Below are 15,280 nucleotides of genomic sequence, written 5' to 3' on the forward strand. Positions count from 1 at the left end.
TGTCTATCCGCGATTCAGGATTGACGCGCCTGCAACGATCTCTGCCTTAACGCCAGTAAGACAGTGATCCTTATCATTGGGACCAAAGCATCTGCTTTCCCTCTCTCACTTTGGCCACCTTCCTCGGGCCTTCTTGCTTCTTCTTCCTGTGAGGCAAAAAACCTTGGTGTCCTCTTCAATTTCACTCTCTCATTCTCTCCTCACATCACTGACCTTACCAAGAAGGCCCACTACCAGCTGCACCTTATCAGAGGTATTCTTTTGTTTCTTACTTTCCCCCAGAAGCTCACTGTCTCCAGAGACCTGGTTCTCTCTAGGCTGGACTACTGCAACAGCCTCTTTCTCAATCTGCGTTCCTCTACTCTCCGCAACTAATCCAGAACAGGACTGCAGGGCTTATCCTTGGCCTCAAGCCCAGGGACCGCACCTCCCCATCCATTCAATTTCTCCACTGGCTCCCGGTGGCTGCACAGAGTTCAAGACCCTCTGCATTGTCCACAAGACTTTCTGGGGACCGGGGCCCGGACTACAGCTCTCTTTCAAAGTACCTTCCTTCTCGAGCCCTTCGCTCAGCTACCTCCAACTCTGAGGTCCAAACGCTTCTCCAGGCAGAGAGTGGGGGGTAAATCACTCTCCTCTGCAGGTGCCTCCCTCTGGAATGGCCACCCTGCCCTTTCAAACTTGAGCCAGATCACCTGAAATTCCGGAAGCTGCCTGCTGAACAAGTCTCTCTCCCTCTACCTCGTCCTCCCCCCCCCCGTACCTGTCTTCTGTGCCGACTGGTTGCTTTGCTACTCCCAGAGTCTCACTGGGTACCAGGCTCCTCCATGATTAGTCTCCCTTGCACTGCCTCCGGGCCTTCCGGCACTTAAGGACTGTAACCTCTTCAGCCCCCATACCTCCATGTGCTTACCCAGAGCTTCACTGCCCTTGCTGCACTCACTCAGAGCAAAGCTGCCCTGATTGCACTTCCCCTTCCCTCTAGCCGGCACTTCCCCCTGCACTTTTGCGCCGTCGCACTTGCACAATCTGAATGATACAAGGCCTAGTTAGATTGTTTGTATTGTCCTTCCTCTCTCTTCCCCACCTTGTCTTGTCGCACCTAGAAACACTTGTGTTCAGGCGCGTTATAAATGACATTTCATATCGGACTTAACCACGCATATAGTACTAATAATTATAAAATAATTAAATAAAAGCATGTGTATGCTTCAATCTTTTCCTCAGATTTCCAGCTTTTTCTTATTGAGAATGCAAATATTGAAACTCTAGAGCAGATATCTTTTGTAATCCATCCTTTGCTCCTAAAGCAAATTAAGATGTATGCTTTTCAGATCGGGCAGTACAAATATTAGCGCTTGTTACTACGACACTGCCCTGCCGGTAACGCTCTGTGGGTGGAATCAGGGGGAAAGCACATATGTCTGTTTTGTACAATTTGTTTTGTGGGAGGCGTTATTTTTTACTCTATTTTTATTTTGTTGGGAATGAATGCCTGTTTCAGTGAGTAAAAGTGGCTGTAGATCTGCCTCCTGTCATAAAGCAGTCGTGGACCTCAAATGCTATGACTATTATTGCCCTAGACACCAAAACATGAATGACCCCTGGAACTATAAGCATCATTGGCCAAGAGTGATGAGGAATGGGTGTGATAGAGGACAGTTCCTGCTGCTCCCTTCCTACTTCCGGGTGGTCAGCAGAGAGCAGCAGTGTTTTGGAACCTCTCTTGCAGCATAGTGTTAATCTGGTGTTGGTAGTAACAGCAACTGCTGAGTGAGGCTATCTTTACCCCCTTCTACATGCCCTTGGGCACATGGATAGTGCTAGTGGCATACTTGCCAAGAAGTTGGGAACGATAGTTCCTACCATGACTGTACCAGAAAGGCTTTGCAGTGTGACCCATCCTATTCAGTTAGAGGGGCTGCTGGAGGGCTTACTCAGTGGTGGAATATGTTCCTGTACCCTCTTCAATTGAGGAGGAGCCATGCTGCATAAACAAAAGCTAGGTGCAGAAGGCTCATCTGGAGGTCATGTTATGCTCTTATATGTAGGTTAACGTTTCGCACTGGATGTGGGAGCCGTCAAAGTTTAAGATCTGTCAGCTGTGAATAGTAAGTTGGGACATGCCAGCTTTCCAATGTTGGAGAGATCTAGAATGTGAAGGAGATGAGGTGTACAAGCTCTGAAGTGGATTTGCGATCAGAGAATGCTGCACGTCTTAATGTTAAGGTTCACCATGCTCTAGCAAATTATCTTTACAATATTTTCTTTTTTTGCTTTGTTCCTTAGGGAGCAGATTATCCAGCCAATGGGTGTAACAGCAGACGGGCGGCTGGCGCCATTGGATGAGGCAGCTCAGAAGATGCTGCAGCAACAAGAGTCATCCGACCTGGACTCGGACTCTGACTGACCGCAGTGGTTGAAAAGGAAGAGTAGCTGGGACTCCGAACCCAGCAGAGGCAAAATCTGGCCCCACCAGAGACTCTACCGGACTCTGAGACCAGCTGTTGTAGATATCGTAGGGGAGAAACAGAGGCTACAAGCTTTAGAGCTTAGCGTAAATAACTTGTAGAACCATGGAGATGTAAAATGTCCAAAGGCAAAGGTAGACCAACCCCATGGCAATCTTGGCCCATTGCCTCTGCCTGAAGGAACCGTGGCTGACCAGTGCTCTTAGCTAGATGTCCTTCCACCTGCTCGTCCAGAGTGAGCCTGTCCAATGCCGTTCTCGGAGCAAGGTCTAGTCCGAGACTTGTACTAAGCTGCTGGAATGGTGGTGCTAATAGCATGAGCTTTGCAGAAGAAAAATCAGCCCTCTATATGGATTATACACGTGAGCAACCTACGACAGTTGAATGCACTCACGCATAGACACACAGACACTCTCACGTGTGAACAAAAAGCAAAGCACACATGACGCACATTACAACGGAGTCCTAGGATTAGATATGCGCACAAACAGTTGATTAGTCCAGAGTTTTTCTGCATTGCCAGTCCAATAGAGTGTTAAGGTGTATCACATCCCTGTGTACCAACAGTCTGGTGTGGCTTTTGCGCAAGGACTTCAAGTGGCACAAGTGTGTATGGAGAGCAACTCGCCAAGATATAGAGATTTACCTAGTTGCGATACATTTACAGATGTTCATTTGTACCGATTTGCATAATGTTACGCATGGAAATTGAGAATCGGCGGCAGGCTAACACATGTACAGAGAGACTTGTTTACACTCCTACATTTGTGTGACACTGGCAGACGGACATGAATGTATACTTAGTATATGCTCATGTACGCTAGACATGTGTACTGTGCAGTATTTACACACAAACGTATGTACATTGAGAAGCATTTGTACGGTAATACACTGCAAAAACCTTTTTCATATAGGGGATAGCGAGAATCATTTTCAGATGCATACATGAACCCTGAGCAAGGTGTACACCCAGGTATTTACTGAGGGGTATTTTCATAGTCATGTACACCAAGTAGCCTTTGCACAAAATGTTATGTACACTGAAAGCATTTGCGTGCAGACATAACATTGGGGTAGGGTTTTCAAGCATAGGTATGGATAGACCTTTGGGGATGTACAGTGTGAATACACAGATGTTAGCTCACAGACACACAAGCTTGTGTTGTTGCTCGTGTCCGACATACACCTGGTATGCCTAGTAACAAGGTGTAGAAAAATTGGGGCTCAGCGCTCCTCTACCATTCGCCCCTTTGTCACCCCTTATCTTTGAGCCAAATATTGCTCTAGAAGAGATAACTGACCTGCAGTTTTAACAGAACTACCAGGAGCTTCATAAGCATTTACTGTGTACAATCTAAAAATTCAACTTGGTACAAACACCCACACTCAGAGTGAGCTCATCATCTGCCACCAACACATATTCCCTACTTTTTGCAAACCCACTGTATGTAACATTTGCTTCCCATATGACCCATCCCCATGCCACAAACTCCTTATTCCAATTACAACAGGTTTTGCACTTACCGCAATCACTTCATGTGCCCTCCCACCGCCCCTCCCCCCCACGCCAATGTAATGTTGTACATTCACCTAGCTCTTGAATTGGATAGGAATTGTCCATATCAGGGATTCAGCACAAAATGTCTCCCCTTATTTCCGATCTGGGAAAATCCATTTGTGCCCTTCAATTGGTTTAGTGTGTTCAGATTACTTAAGCAACGCCAGTATTGGAACGCAAGTCATTGGGACCAGAGGCAAGACATTTTCCCAAAAGAGCATGTGAACTTCTTCTCACAATACCTGAGAAATCGCTCATTGGGTTTGTACTATGCAGGAAATATTTAAATATAGCTTTTTAGGTTTAAAAGGTGTGCACTTTTTAAAATATGTTTGGCAGCAACAATTATGTTATTGGAAACTATCCTCTCGTGTTATTTTCCAGGTGTTCATGATTATGGGACAAGGGGTTAAGAATAATCCCTGTCCTCCAATCTCCCCGCAGATGCTGGTGGGTTCCCACAGGAAATAATTTCCATTTCCAGCACTGCATACACCCCATACTCAAATTGGGCTTCCTTTGCCACCTACACTTGCTTCTTTTACAATACAACCAAAACTGCACCCTGCCAACCACAACCATTCACCATGTCATCCAATCCATCCCTACTTATCACACCAACCTTGTCTGCTCCCAGGGCTACCTGCATCCATCATCTGCCATTCACAATCACTTTGTTCTTCAGCATGGGGTCATACATGGATTTACATGCTCATGAATTTTTCCCGGTCGTCAGGCTGGTAGACCTCGGTAATATAAAGTGGTTTAGCTTTAAGCTAAAACTGCATGTCGCTTGTATAACCTATTGCTGTCACTTTGGGTCATACTGCCCATCCAATGGCATCCGTCCTCCTTAGCTCCACCCCTGGTGGCCAACTTCAGATCTTTACCACACATTCTCATGTTGGGAGACCTCGAGTTTTGTGTCAATGCGGATGGCTGCTGGATCTGCCAGTCTTTCTCCTCGAAGACGCAGACGGACCACCATAGAAGGTTGGTGGCATGGATCGACGAGGCTAGGGCCTCTGACTCGTCTGTACGCAGTCCTGCCTCGATCAGGGCCAGCAGATCGAAAGAGCGTACTCCCTCTGAGATGAGGTTAAGGTCCATTTAGGACACTTGCAAGGGGAAGATGCCAAAAAAAGCAAAGTCGTCCCACGCTCTTACTTATGCATCGACGAGCTGCGGAGTTGTGGTGTCTCCATATTACGGGTTGTCTACGACCACAAAGATGATCCCTTCATCTGAGGGCCAGCGATCGTCAACATCTTCACCATCGACTGGTTAGGCACCGTCCGCAAAACATAAGATTCAGCAAAGTCTTCCACCAGTGGCTCCCGTCTAGAGCCGGCTACAAGTCCTCCAAGACTGCACCCGTCTCGCCAGACACCACCCCATACGGCTCCTGCTGTTCCACAGCACCTGTTCCACACACTCCTATCCTAGGGGAACCTGATCTTACAGGTACAGATACCACTACTGACACCAACCTGGGCACGGATGGTATTCTGGGGACGGATGAATATAACAACTACGTCCCAGCAGATGCTGAGCTCCCAGACACAGACTTGCCAGCTAGAGACTCTCTTCTGGATTAGATTGGATCTTTCCAAGGCATGATCTCCTGGGCTGCAAAGCTGTTTAACCTCGAAGGAACATTTTCTTCTGTTCCTCTGCTGGATGACGTCTGGGAAGACGGCCTGGTGGTGATGAGAAACCCTTACTCTGCATCTCCCAAAAGGGGGCTTTTTGAAAAGAGGTACAGGGAACCAGGCACAGCACCTAAATGCTTCCGGACCAATCCAACACCAGACGCGGTGTTCTCTGCGGTAGCAAGAAAAAGGTCAGAGAACCCTTTTTCGTCCTATAAAATCCCGCCAGACCATGAGCGAAAGGAGTAAGATGCTACTGGGAAGCGCATCACTACAACTGGCATCCATGATCAAGGTCGCCAACGCCTTAGCCATTCTCTCTTGTTACGATAGAGGGCTTTGGTACAAGCTGGGACCCTTGCTTGAATTCCTCCCAGATAACAAGAAGGCAGATGCTCAAGCCATCTTCATTTACCTCCTGCATCGTACCCTCCAATACCAAAGAAGCCTGGGTGACCCCTCTTCTCAAGAAACCCTCGCTCAACCCCACCCTCCAAACTAACTACCGCCCCATCACGACTGCACCATTCCTACTCAAAATATTGTATCGCACAGACAACTTACAAATTCAGTCCTACCTGGAACACCACTACCTACTTGAGGCCCACCAATCTGGCTTTAGACCACACCACAGCGCTGAATCACCCCTCCTAGCCTAAAAATTCAACTTGACTGCATCTGCAACACTGACAACCTTGCCCTTTTCTTCCGCGACCACTCGACTGCCTTCAACCTTGTTGACCACAATATCCTATGTGAGCACCTCAGCACTAAATTTCAGTTCACCCCAGAAGCAACAAGTTGGGTAAAATCCTTCCTTAACAACCGCTTCTCCAGAATTTCCATTGGCATCAAGGCTGCTGACCCCATCCTAGTACATTTTGGCATCCCCCAAGACTCATGCAATTCCCCTACCCTCTACAACATTTACATCAAACCATTGTTTGATCACCTAGATAACTTGAGCATCTCGTACACCAACTTCGCGGACAAGGCTGATGACACTCCTATCCTCTTAAATTTCTCAGGCAACTAATTCCAAGATGCTGCCCTGATTAAGCAGAGGTATGTCATCATTCAGAGCTGGATGGCTAACCTCGACCTCTGACTCAATAGTGACAAAACCGAAATACTTATCGTTGGTTCCCTGTACAGCCTTCAGCACCTTTTTCCCACTTACACCTCCTTCACCATAGATAGTAACCCCATTTTGGTTTCAAAACATTTACAAACCCTGGGTGTCTTCCTTCATGCTGAACTTAATATGTATAGACACATCAGCTCTCTTGCTTCCTCGACTGCTTAAACCACCAAGCTCATCAACCGCAGTTGAAAAATCCTTTTGTCTGACAATTGCCTAACTCTCACCCGATCCCTCATAGGCAACACATTGGATTAGTGTAATGCCTTGCAGGCACCTTGTGTAAGAACACATCTAAACTCTGTTTGTAAAACAACGCCCTCAGAGCTGCCTGGGTCCTGAAACGCACACAAGCCAGAAGAGATGCACACTGGCTCCCCATCAGTGAGTGCATTGACTTTAAGATCCTTACTATCGCCCACCTCTGAATCCACAAGACTGCCCCAACCTACCTAAATTCCCACCTACGTTAAAAAAACAACAACCTACGCTCATCCTCCTTTCTCTCCCTTCTGACTCCCAGATTTGTTTTAAATCGTGCTGCTGGATTCCGTTTTTAGGTCACTGCCCCCTTACTTTGGAACACTTCCGCCCCACCGCCCACCCCACTTTCATTAGAAATGAATCTTCCTATTTATTCTTCCAAAAACTCCTAAAATCCTGACTCGTCAACAAATACGACTGAGTTGTACTGAGACATCAAGACTCCCTTTACTTTCATATTATACTGAACTATTATGTACATTGACCTTTTTAAGCTGCTATATTGTATTGTATTTTCACCTGTCAACCAATATTTTGACTATAAAACTTTACCTGTGTAATTGGTACCAGTGCCTTGATACTTCAGGGTCACCAAATTCAATAAATAAATAAAAAATCAATGAGGTAGACATTGCAGACTCTGGTTTACAGCAAATGTGGAATGGAGTAGGTTTACACGCCAAGGTTGGCTTTAGGCCACTAGTTCCCACCTAGATGTGCAGGCTAGGGTGGTGGACATGCCGTGCTAGGGTGGTGGACATGCCGTTTGATGGGGAGAACCTCTTCTGTAAGGCACAAGACTAGTCTCTCCTGGTCATCAAAATGGACACTGAGACGGAAAATTAATTGGGCACGCTTCTGATGAGGAAGCAGTCCTTTGCCTCCACTAAGGGAAAGGTTTCCAGAACCTCTAAGTTTCTCACTCCTGCCTACCGTCAGCCCTCTCGTTCCACCATGCACAAGGTGTATAGAGGACGTTCACAAGCCTACATGGAAGGTGCCCAACATTGTCACACCCCATCAGCCAGGACGCCAACAGTCAAAGAAGCCTGACATGGCACAGGGCCTGTGCCCCACTTTCGCACCCCGGTGGAACGCCAGCTGTCTCAATTTGTCTGCCAGTGGCGCAACATCTCCATTGAAAAATGAGTGCTCAATATCTTTCAACATGATCACACCTTGGAGTTTCAAAGCAAATGCCCCTGCTTCCCTCCCATCACGAGGAAGAAGCAGCATGAGCCTCAACTCCTCAAGGAAGTCCAAGCCATATTAGCAATAGAGCCAGTCCCTCTAAGACTTCGGGGCTCCCGAGTATACGCCAGATACTTTCTGGTTCAGAACGTCTAGCGTGTGAAGACCCATCCTGAAATCCCAGAAGTTCAGGATGATCACGTTGCAACACGTGCTCGAGCAGCTGGAAAGAGATTTCCTGGCATCAATGGATGCGTATTTTCACATCCCCATTCATCCAAAACACTGAATGTTCCTCTGGTTCGTCGTCCAAGGAAGACACTAACGATTCAAGGCACTGCCTTTGGCCTGAAATTGGCCCCAAGGATCCACACCAAGTGCCTGGCTACAGTTGCAGCCTACCAGCTCTCTAATGACTAGCGAATCCAGTCCAGTTCTCACGACCTGGTAGTACGGCATACAACAGACCCTATCTAGACCCTAACCTCCCTGGGATTCTCCATAAATTATCCCAAATTCTGTGTAGTACCCTCTCAGAACTATTTCTGGGTTCACGCCTCAACACTGTCACGTGTCTGGACAACGTCGGAAGACGGGATAAAGGCCATCTTGGGGAAGGTTCAGTGACTGTCGGCGGCCAAGATTGTGACAGTCCGGTCTATCAAGTCCCTCTCGGGGATGATGTCCTCTTGTGTTCATCTGGTTCCTCATGCAGGCTGCAGATGAGAGCACTTCAGGAATTCCGGGACGCCAAATGGAAACAGGTCACAGGCTCATGGACCGACAAGATCCCCCTCAATCGTGCATTCAGTCAGGCCCTGCACTGGTGGTCCATTCACCCTAATCTCTTGCAGGGTGTTCCCTATCAGATCCCTACGTATCAGGAACTGGACACGATCAACACCTCTCTGGAAGGTTGGTGGCCCACATCGGCCAATCCTATGCTAGTGGCCCCTGACTCCCAGAATAAAAGGAGTTGCACATCAACATCCTGGAACTACAGGTAGCCTTCTGGGCTCTGAAGTATTTTCAGCCTCCGCTGCAGGGTAAGGTGGTACGAGTCGTCACAGACAACGGCATCACCACCACCATGTTTTACATCAAGAAGCAGGGCGGGACGCGCTTCCCGGCTCTCTCTGGAGGCGTAGAATCTGTTACTGGGCCATAGCTTAACGGATGCTTCTCCCATTTCATCGGGCAGGCGTAAAAGTCATTGCCGACTCTCAGCAGGGAGCTGCGGTCGTGCCCTGAGTGGGAGTTCCAGCAAGCACAAGTGTCTCGTCTCTTCAAAGAGTGGGGTCACCCCCAAATTGACCTCTGCGCGACAGCAGCCAACACCAAGTGCCAAGGTTTGCCAATAAGTAACCTGAGGCCAGGAGTGGGGGACGACTTCTCATTCCCTTGGGATGGGCTCTTCCAGTAGGGATTTGTGCAGATTCCACTGTTGCTACGAGTGATCAACACACTATTTTATGCATGATTTTCCAAATTAGAGAGTAAATGCAAAAACAAGAGAGTAAAAATGGGCTTTCTCCTCTGCAAGAGAGTAAAACGTATCCAACACATATACCCAATGCATACATAACATCAGACCCGTAGACCAAAAGAGTTGTGGATCAAAGTTGTCTGGTTTGCGCAGAGCCCTTCACATCACATGCAAACGGCGCATCCCGTCTGAGCACATAGTAACAGCACATCACTCCACTTGATAATGGCCTACATCCTCCCTGAACATGCTAGCTACACATCTCCTCTTGACACATACTAACGAGTATGACACGTACTCTGTGCACATGGTAAAGGAACATCTCCTTTCAGCATTTTCAGAGATGTGCTGTTAGCATTTGAAGAGCAAATTTGTGTCATTTGCATGTGTAAATTGCACCTTTACACTGTGCGCATGCTAACAAGCACATCTCTATGCATATGCTAATTGCAGACATTGTTTTCACGTATTGATAGAACACGTTCTGTTTAGCAAGCCTGATATTTGCACACATTGACAGGACATATTCTCTACCCATAGTGACCTCAAATTTCTTCTCTGCGCATGCTATTGGCACATCTCTTCTCATCTGCTAATGGGGCATCTTCTCTGCGCACATACTAGTGGGACAGCTCTCCATACATTCAAGCTAATTGTGCGCATGTGCACAGAGGAGATGTGCATGCTAACGACACGCCTTCTCTATGCACATCCTAATGGGACATACCCTCTCTGCACAAGCTAACTGTACATCCCATCCCTGCATGTACTAACTGCACATCCTGTGCAGCGACGGGATATGCAGTTAGCATGTGCAAACTCCACATCTTGTCTCTGAACATGCTAACGGCTTTGCAAGTACGTACTAGGGGATATTTCTTCTCTGCAAGGTCTAACGAAGCATCTCCTCTGCCCATGCTATAATGGCACATCTCCTCTCTGCCAGTCTTAATGGCAAGGCTCCCTTCTGCACAGGCTAATGTTGGCAAAGCACATGCTAACATTGCATCCAAAGAAAGGCTGGAAAGCTACCGGGCAGGAGGGCGGCCTGCACTTCCCAAGTTCCAATTACGTGGAGGGCTAGCGCAGCCTTGATGGGTGTGGCACAGAGGGAAGACCACAGAAGAGTCGCTTCTTTCTTACAAGACATGCAATAATGAAGATTAACCGTTCACACAAGTTACTATCGGTGCTGGAAATGGACAAAATGTACTGGGGCCAAATGTACCCGATTTCCCCCTCCCCTTTCCTTATTCAGCCTGACTAACACGTCCTCGCCCGCCCCCACCACAATGGGCTGAAGGAATTTTGCTAAAAACGTTATGTAAGAACACATACTCCCTTTCCACATGTTATTGGCATAGCCTCCGTACACATGCAGCAGCACATCTCCTCTCTGCACATGCTAACTGAGCATCTGTTTTCTGCATGTGCCAGTGGCACATGGCCTCCCTGCATGTGCTAATGGCAAATATATTCAGTTCCCGGGCTGCCCCGCATCTCTGGTGCAGGGTAACAGAACCGTTCATCCCTGCATGGGGTAATGGCCCGTCTCTCGTGGTATAGCCCACCAGCAAGCGCACGTCTTACTACAGCCAGCATAATTTTATAAATTATACATGACAGAGCAGGTTTGCAACGGGCCATGGTGCAGCAAGTAAAGGAATTATTGCAGATGTGTTGGCTCCCGACCATTTATTTCAGCACTGTGAGGGGAGCGGTGGGGGTGGCTGGTGGTTTGTGAGAGTGAGCCAACCTACCTGACCTCCCTCCCATGCAGGGCCGCAACAAAACCTACATTTCGGGGGATGTGGAGGGATTAAGTCGTGATGGGAGGGGCCACTAAAATAGGCAGGGCAAACTAGGAGGCTCTGCCCGCATTGTTCTACCCACCTGCCCCCATGGTCTGGTGTGGGGACCAACTATCGATTAGTATATTTTAAAGCGCAATATGCAGAGAGGTGATGGAGGACTTTCTTGAAAGTAACAGCTTTAAAGTTTTACTGCGTTTGTTCAAATACATTTTTCTGAACACACACAGTAAAACTTTAACGCTGCCAGTTTCGGGGAAAGGCTCACCTCTCTGCCAAACAAAATGCAAGTGCACCCATCCAGGATTGCACCTAGGCTAAAATGTAGGGGAGAGACACTAACTTCAGAGACTGTGGAGGAGTGGCAAACTTACTTGTGTAGGGGCATCTACCTTCATTAACTGTTGTAATAAGACTATTTTAGTGCAGCTTCAATGTTACAATCAGTTAACTGCTCTCTCCTTTGAGTTTGAAACACCCACTTCTTGCAGATCCTGAAGGTCCTAGAAAGTATGAAAATGGCAGATGGTGTGTAATGAAAGACTCAATATCATAGCAAAACAGGACATTGCAGAGTGTGGGGCAGTACTCTGCATGGCCCAAGCAACTTCAGTGGCTGGGAGCAACAGGGGAGAAAATGTAATGTTGGTTCTACCACTGTCTGCTATAGTAGAATCTCTGGTGCACTGATTGGCTGGTGAGACTATGTCAGCCTGCCAGATACAGTGTTACAAGACTGGGGGAGGGCTAGTGCAGCAATAATGCAATTCTATGCAGCAGTATTGGAGCCACTTGCAGAGGAACACCAGGATACACCAATGTGTCCCTACACTTATTAAAACGGTCCTATTATAAGGGTGTAAACTTTATCATTTATAAGTACTCCAATTGCAAAAATTGAAGTCTGGGTGAGATTACATTATTTGCCCAGGATCACACAGTTACGCTAAACAGCAAAGCTTTGATTTTAACCCACTCTTTCAATTTGGGAACAGCCACCTTCTTCCTCGTTATACTTGGAACAAAAATGTAAGTTTTGGGTGTCAAGACCTCCAATAATACTATCCTATAGAGTTTACTTGCAAAATAAACAAATTCCATAGTAAAGCATCATGACAACATGTAAATCCTTATAGCAGCATGTTTGCCGAAATAATATCACTGTACCTTTATTTTCCACATCCTGAATGGAAAACGATAAGATGCAAAAGGCAAAACATCCATATTTACCCACTTTATTTTAAGCGCTTTAAAAACACAAAAAAATACATTCTGCCATAAACTCACTTAGGTTTGTCGATTTGTCACAAACCTCCACCGTGTTGTTATGTATGGTTAAAGAACATTCAACTAAAGACATTGAAGTAAACTTTACTTTTTAGCATATGGAGCTATTAGACGGTATGTATGAACACATTTTAAAAGGGTGCATGCTTTATTGTGTTGCTCTTTAACTGTCACACATTTGCAAGGGGACTCGTGGTCTTTCAGTTGGAAATTATCATGCATAAGAAAGGCTATGACAAAAGAAATGATACAGTGCCATCTAGTGGTGGAAAGTATGTTTTTTAAATGAATAAATACAGCGTACACGGTACGGAGTACAAAATGAAATAATCCGTATTGGCTACAATTAGATGCGTAAAAAGGCATGATACGTGCCTTATCTTGAGGGCTGCTCATGGTGCCGGTGTGGCCCAGGCAGATCTGGTACTCGGACATTCTCCATCTGTCGGTGGCAGTGGTTGAAGTCTACGAAAATAAGTAGTTCCCTGCTGGCCTGCCCCTGCTCCACCCAAGTCCCTTCGCCAAGCCCCCTCCCGCGCACTTTGCACACCCAAACCAATGCGCCTTCAATTTAAGGTAATGTTCAGTGCAGTGCACTGAAGTCCACGTTCAACTTCTTCCTACACTTTTACTTTAATTTTAAAACAAAACCATCCCAGGCATTCAGTAATGTTCAAGGCTTTGGATTTCTCATAATTTATGTGGAACCTGGATACCCCTGCAAAATCCCATAATTTTTGCATTGTCTTTGGTAAAGTGTCCCTGCTGTTGGAAATGAAGAGCATAAGGTCATCTGCGTATAACGCAATTTTATGTTGTATGTCGTCACATCTAAACCACCCCCCCCCCCGATAAAGTCATCCTGCCTAATTTGTGCTGCAAATGGTTCTATTGCCATGGCAAATATTAGTGGGGAGAGGGGGCAGCCCTGTCGGGTGCCTCTTTATATCCTAATTTGTTCAGAGGTTTGCCCATTAACCAGTAGATTCGTCGAGGGGTTCTGAAAATTTGCCATTAGCATAGTAATAAATTGGGGCCCACGTCCGAACTTCTCCAATACCAGTCTCGGGTAGTTCCAGTCTAAGCTGTCATATGCTCTCCTGGCATCTAAGGCTGCCAATGAGAAGTGTTGGTTTGTTCGGGTACCTAGCTCAATGATATCTATAGCGCGGCACACGTTATCTTGGGTGCTTCTGCCTATTATAAATCCGGTCTGATCCGAATATATGATACGTGGGAGGACCTTCCCCAATCTAATTGCTACAATTTTGGCATAAAGCTTAGCATCTGAGTTTAACAATGCTATGGGACGATAGTTAGAGCATTCTAAGGGGTCCTTTCCTGGTTTTGAAATTAGTAAGGTTAAGGATCTACCCATATCCGGGGTTACTATACCTTTCACCCTAATTAAATTAAAGAGTTTTACCAGTAGGGCCAGCAATTGTGCACGGAACATCTTATAGAACCCTCCTCCAAGAACATCCGGGCCTGGGGTTTTATTCGAAGGTAGAGTGGAGATTGCATCATTAATCTCCTGTGCAGTTATCTCCGACTCCAATATCTGGTTTTCCTCTGCTGTAAGTCGGGGGAGGGCTATCCCGGCCAGATACCGTTGTTGGGTTTGGGGAACAAGATCCTCTTGTTTTAATAGCTTTGTATGATAATTTGTCATTATTTGCATTTTTCCGTGTTCCCCGAACACAGTTCTCCCCTTAGCTTTGCTATATAATTGCGGGACTTGGCGGCTAAGAATTTATTTGCTTTTCCCCCATGGACATAATAGGACTGTCTGGTACGTAGGAGGGATTGTGCCACTCTCTGCTGTATGGGCCTCCCATTGGGCTCTAATTTTTTTAAGCGCACTCAGCGATTTTTGTGACTGTTTTTGTGTTGGGCTTCCACCTCTCGCAGGTCATTTTCTAATCTTTGTGTTATTAGTGCCCGGTCCTTCTTGTATAATGCTGCATGTGAGATAAATTCCCCCCCTTATAACCGCCTTTCCAGCCTCCCAAACTGTTCCAAAGTCTGTCTCCTCCCTTTTTCCCGGAAATAATTGAGGATCGACACCTATGTGGGCTCTAAGGGCAATGTCTTTCAAAATGAATTCATTTAGGGTCCAGTGCTTTACCTTCTGCGTTTTAGCTTCCCCCCATATCGATGTGGATTATTACTGGTGCGTGATCTGTTAGATATTGTACTCCTATCTCGACTTTCGTTATCTGCCGGATCAAAGTGGAAGATACTAAGATCGGTGCACTGGCGAGAAGTGGGTGTATTCCCTATCGGTTTCATGGAAGAATCTCTAGGTCTCGATCACATCTAGATCTCGGAAAAGCTTGCCTAATGCCTGTCTATTCTTCCCATCTGCCAATGTTGGTGGTAAAGCTTTATCTAGCAAAGGGTCCATCACACAGTTGAA

The 15,280-nt window shown here is 46.6% G+C and overlaps 1 protein-coding gene across 3 annotated transcripts in view; it reads left to right on the forward strand.

Moving 5' to 3' along the window:
• Nucleotides 1–11,439, forward strand: part of LOC138452852 (synembryn-A) — a 255,050-nt gene extending 243,611 nt beyond the window's left edge. For all 3 annotated transcript variants that reach the window (XM_069605202.1, XM_069605203.1, XM_069605204.1), the window contains one exon: nucleotides 2,290–11,439. In XM_069605202.1, the coding sequence (XP_069461303.1) occupies nucleotides 2,290–2,410 (121 nt within the window). In that variant the 3' untranslated portion in view covers nucleotides 2,411–11,439. The remainder of the gene's footprint in view (nucleotides 1–2,289) is intronic.
• Nucleotides 11,440–15,280: the final 3,841 nt, after the last annotated feature.

The sequence above is a fragment of the Ambystoma mexicanum genome, chromosome 1p, assembly GCF_040938575.1.
Source record: "Ambystoma mexicanum isolate Mex_15411 chromosome 1p, UKY_AmexF1_1, whole genome shotgun sequence".
NCBI lineage: Eukaryota > Metazoa > Chordata > Amphibia > Caudata > Ambystomatidae > Ambystoma > Ambystoma mexicanum.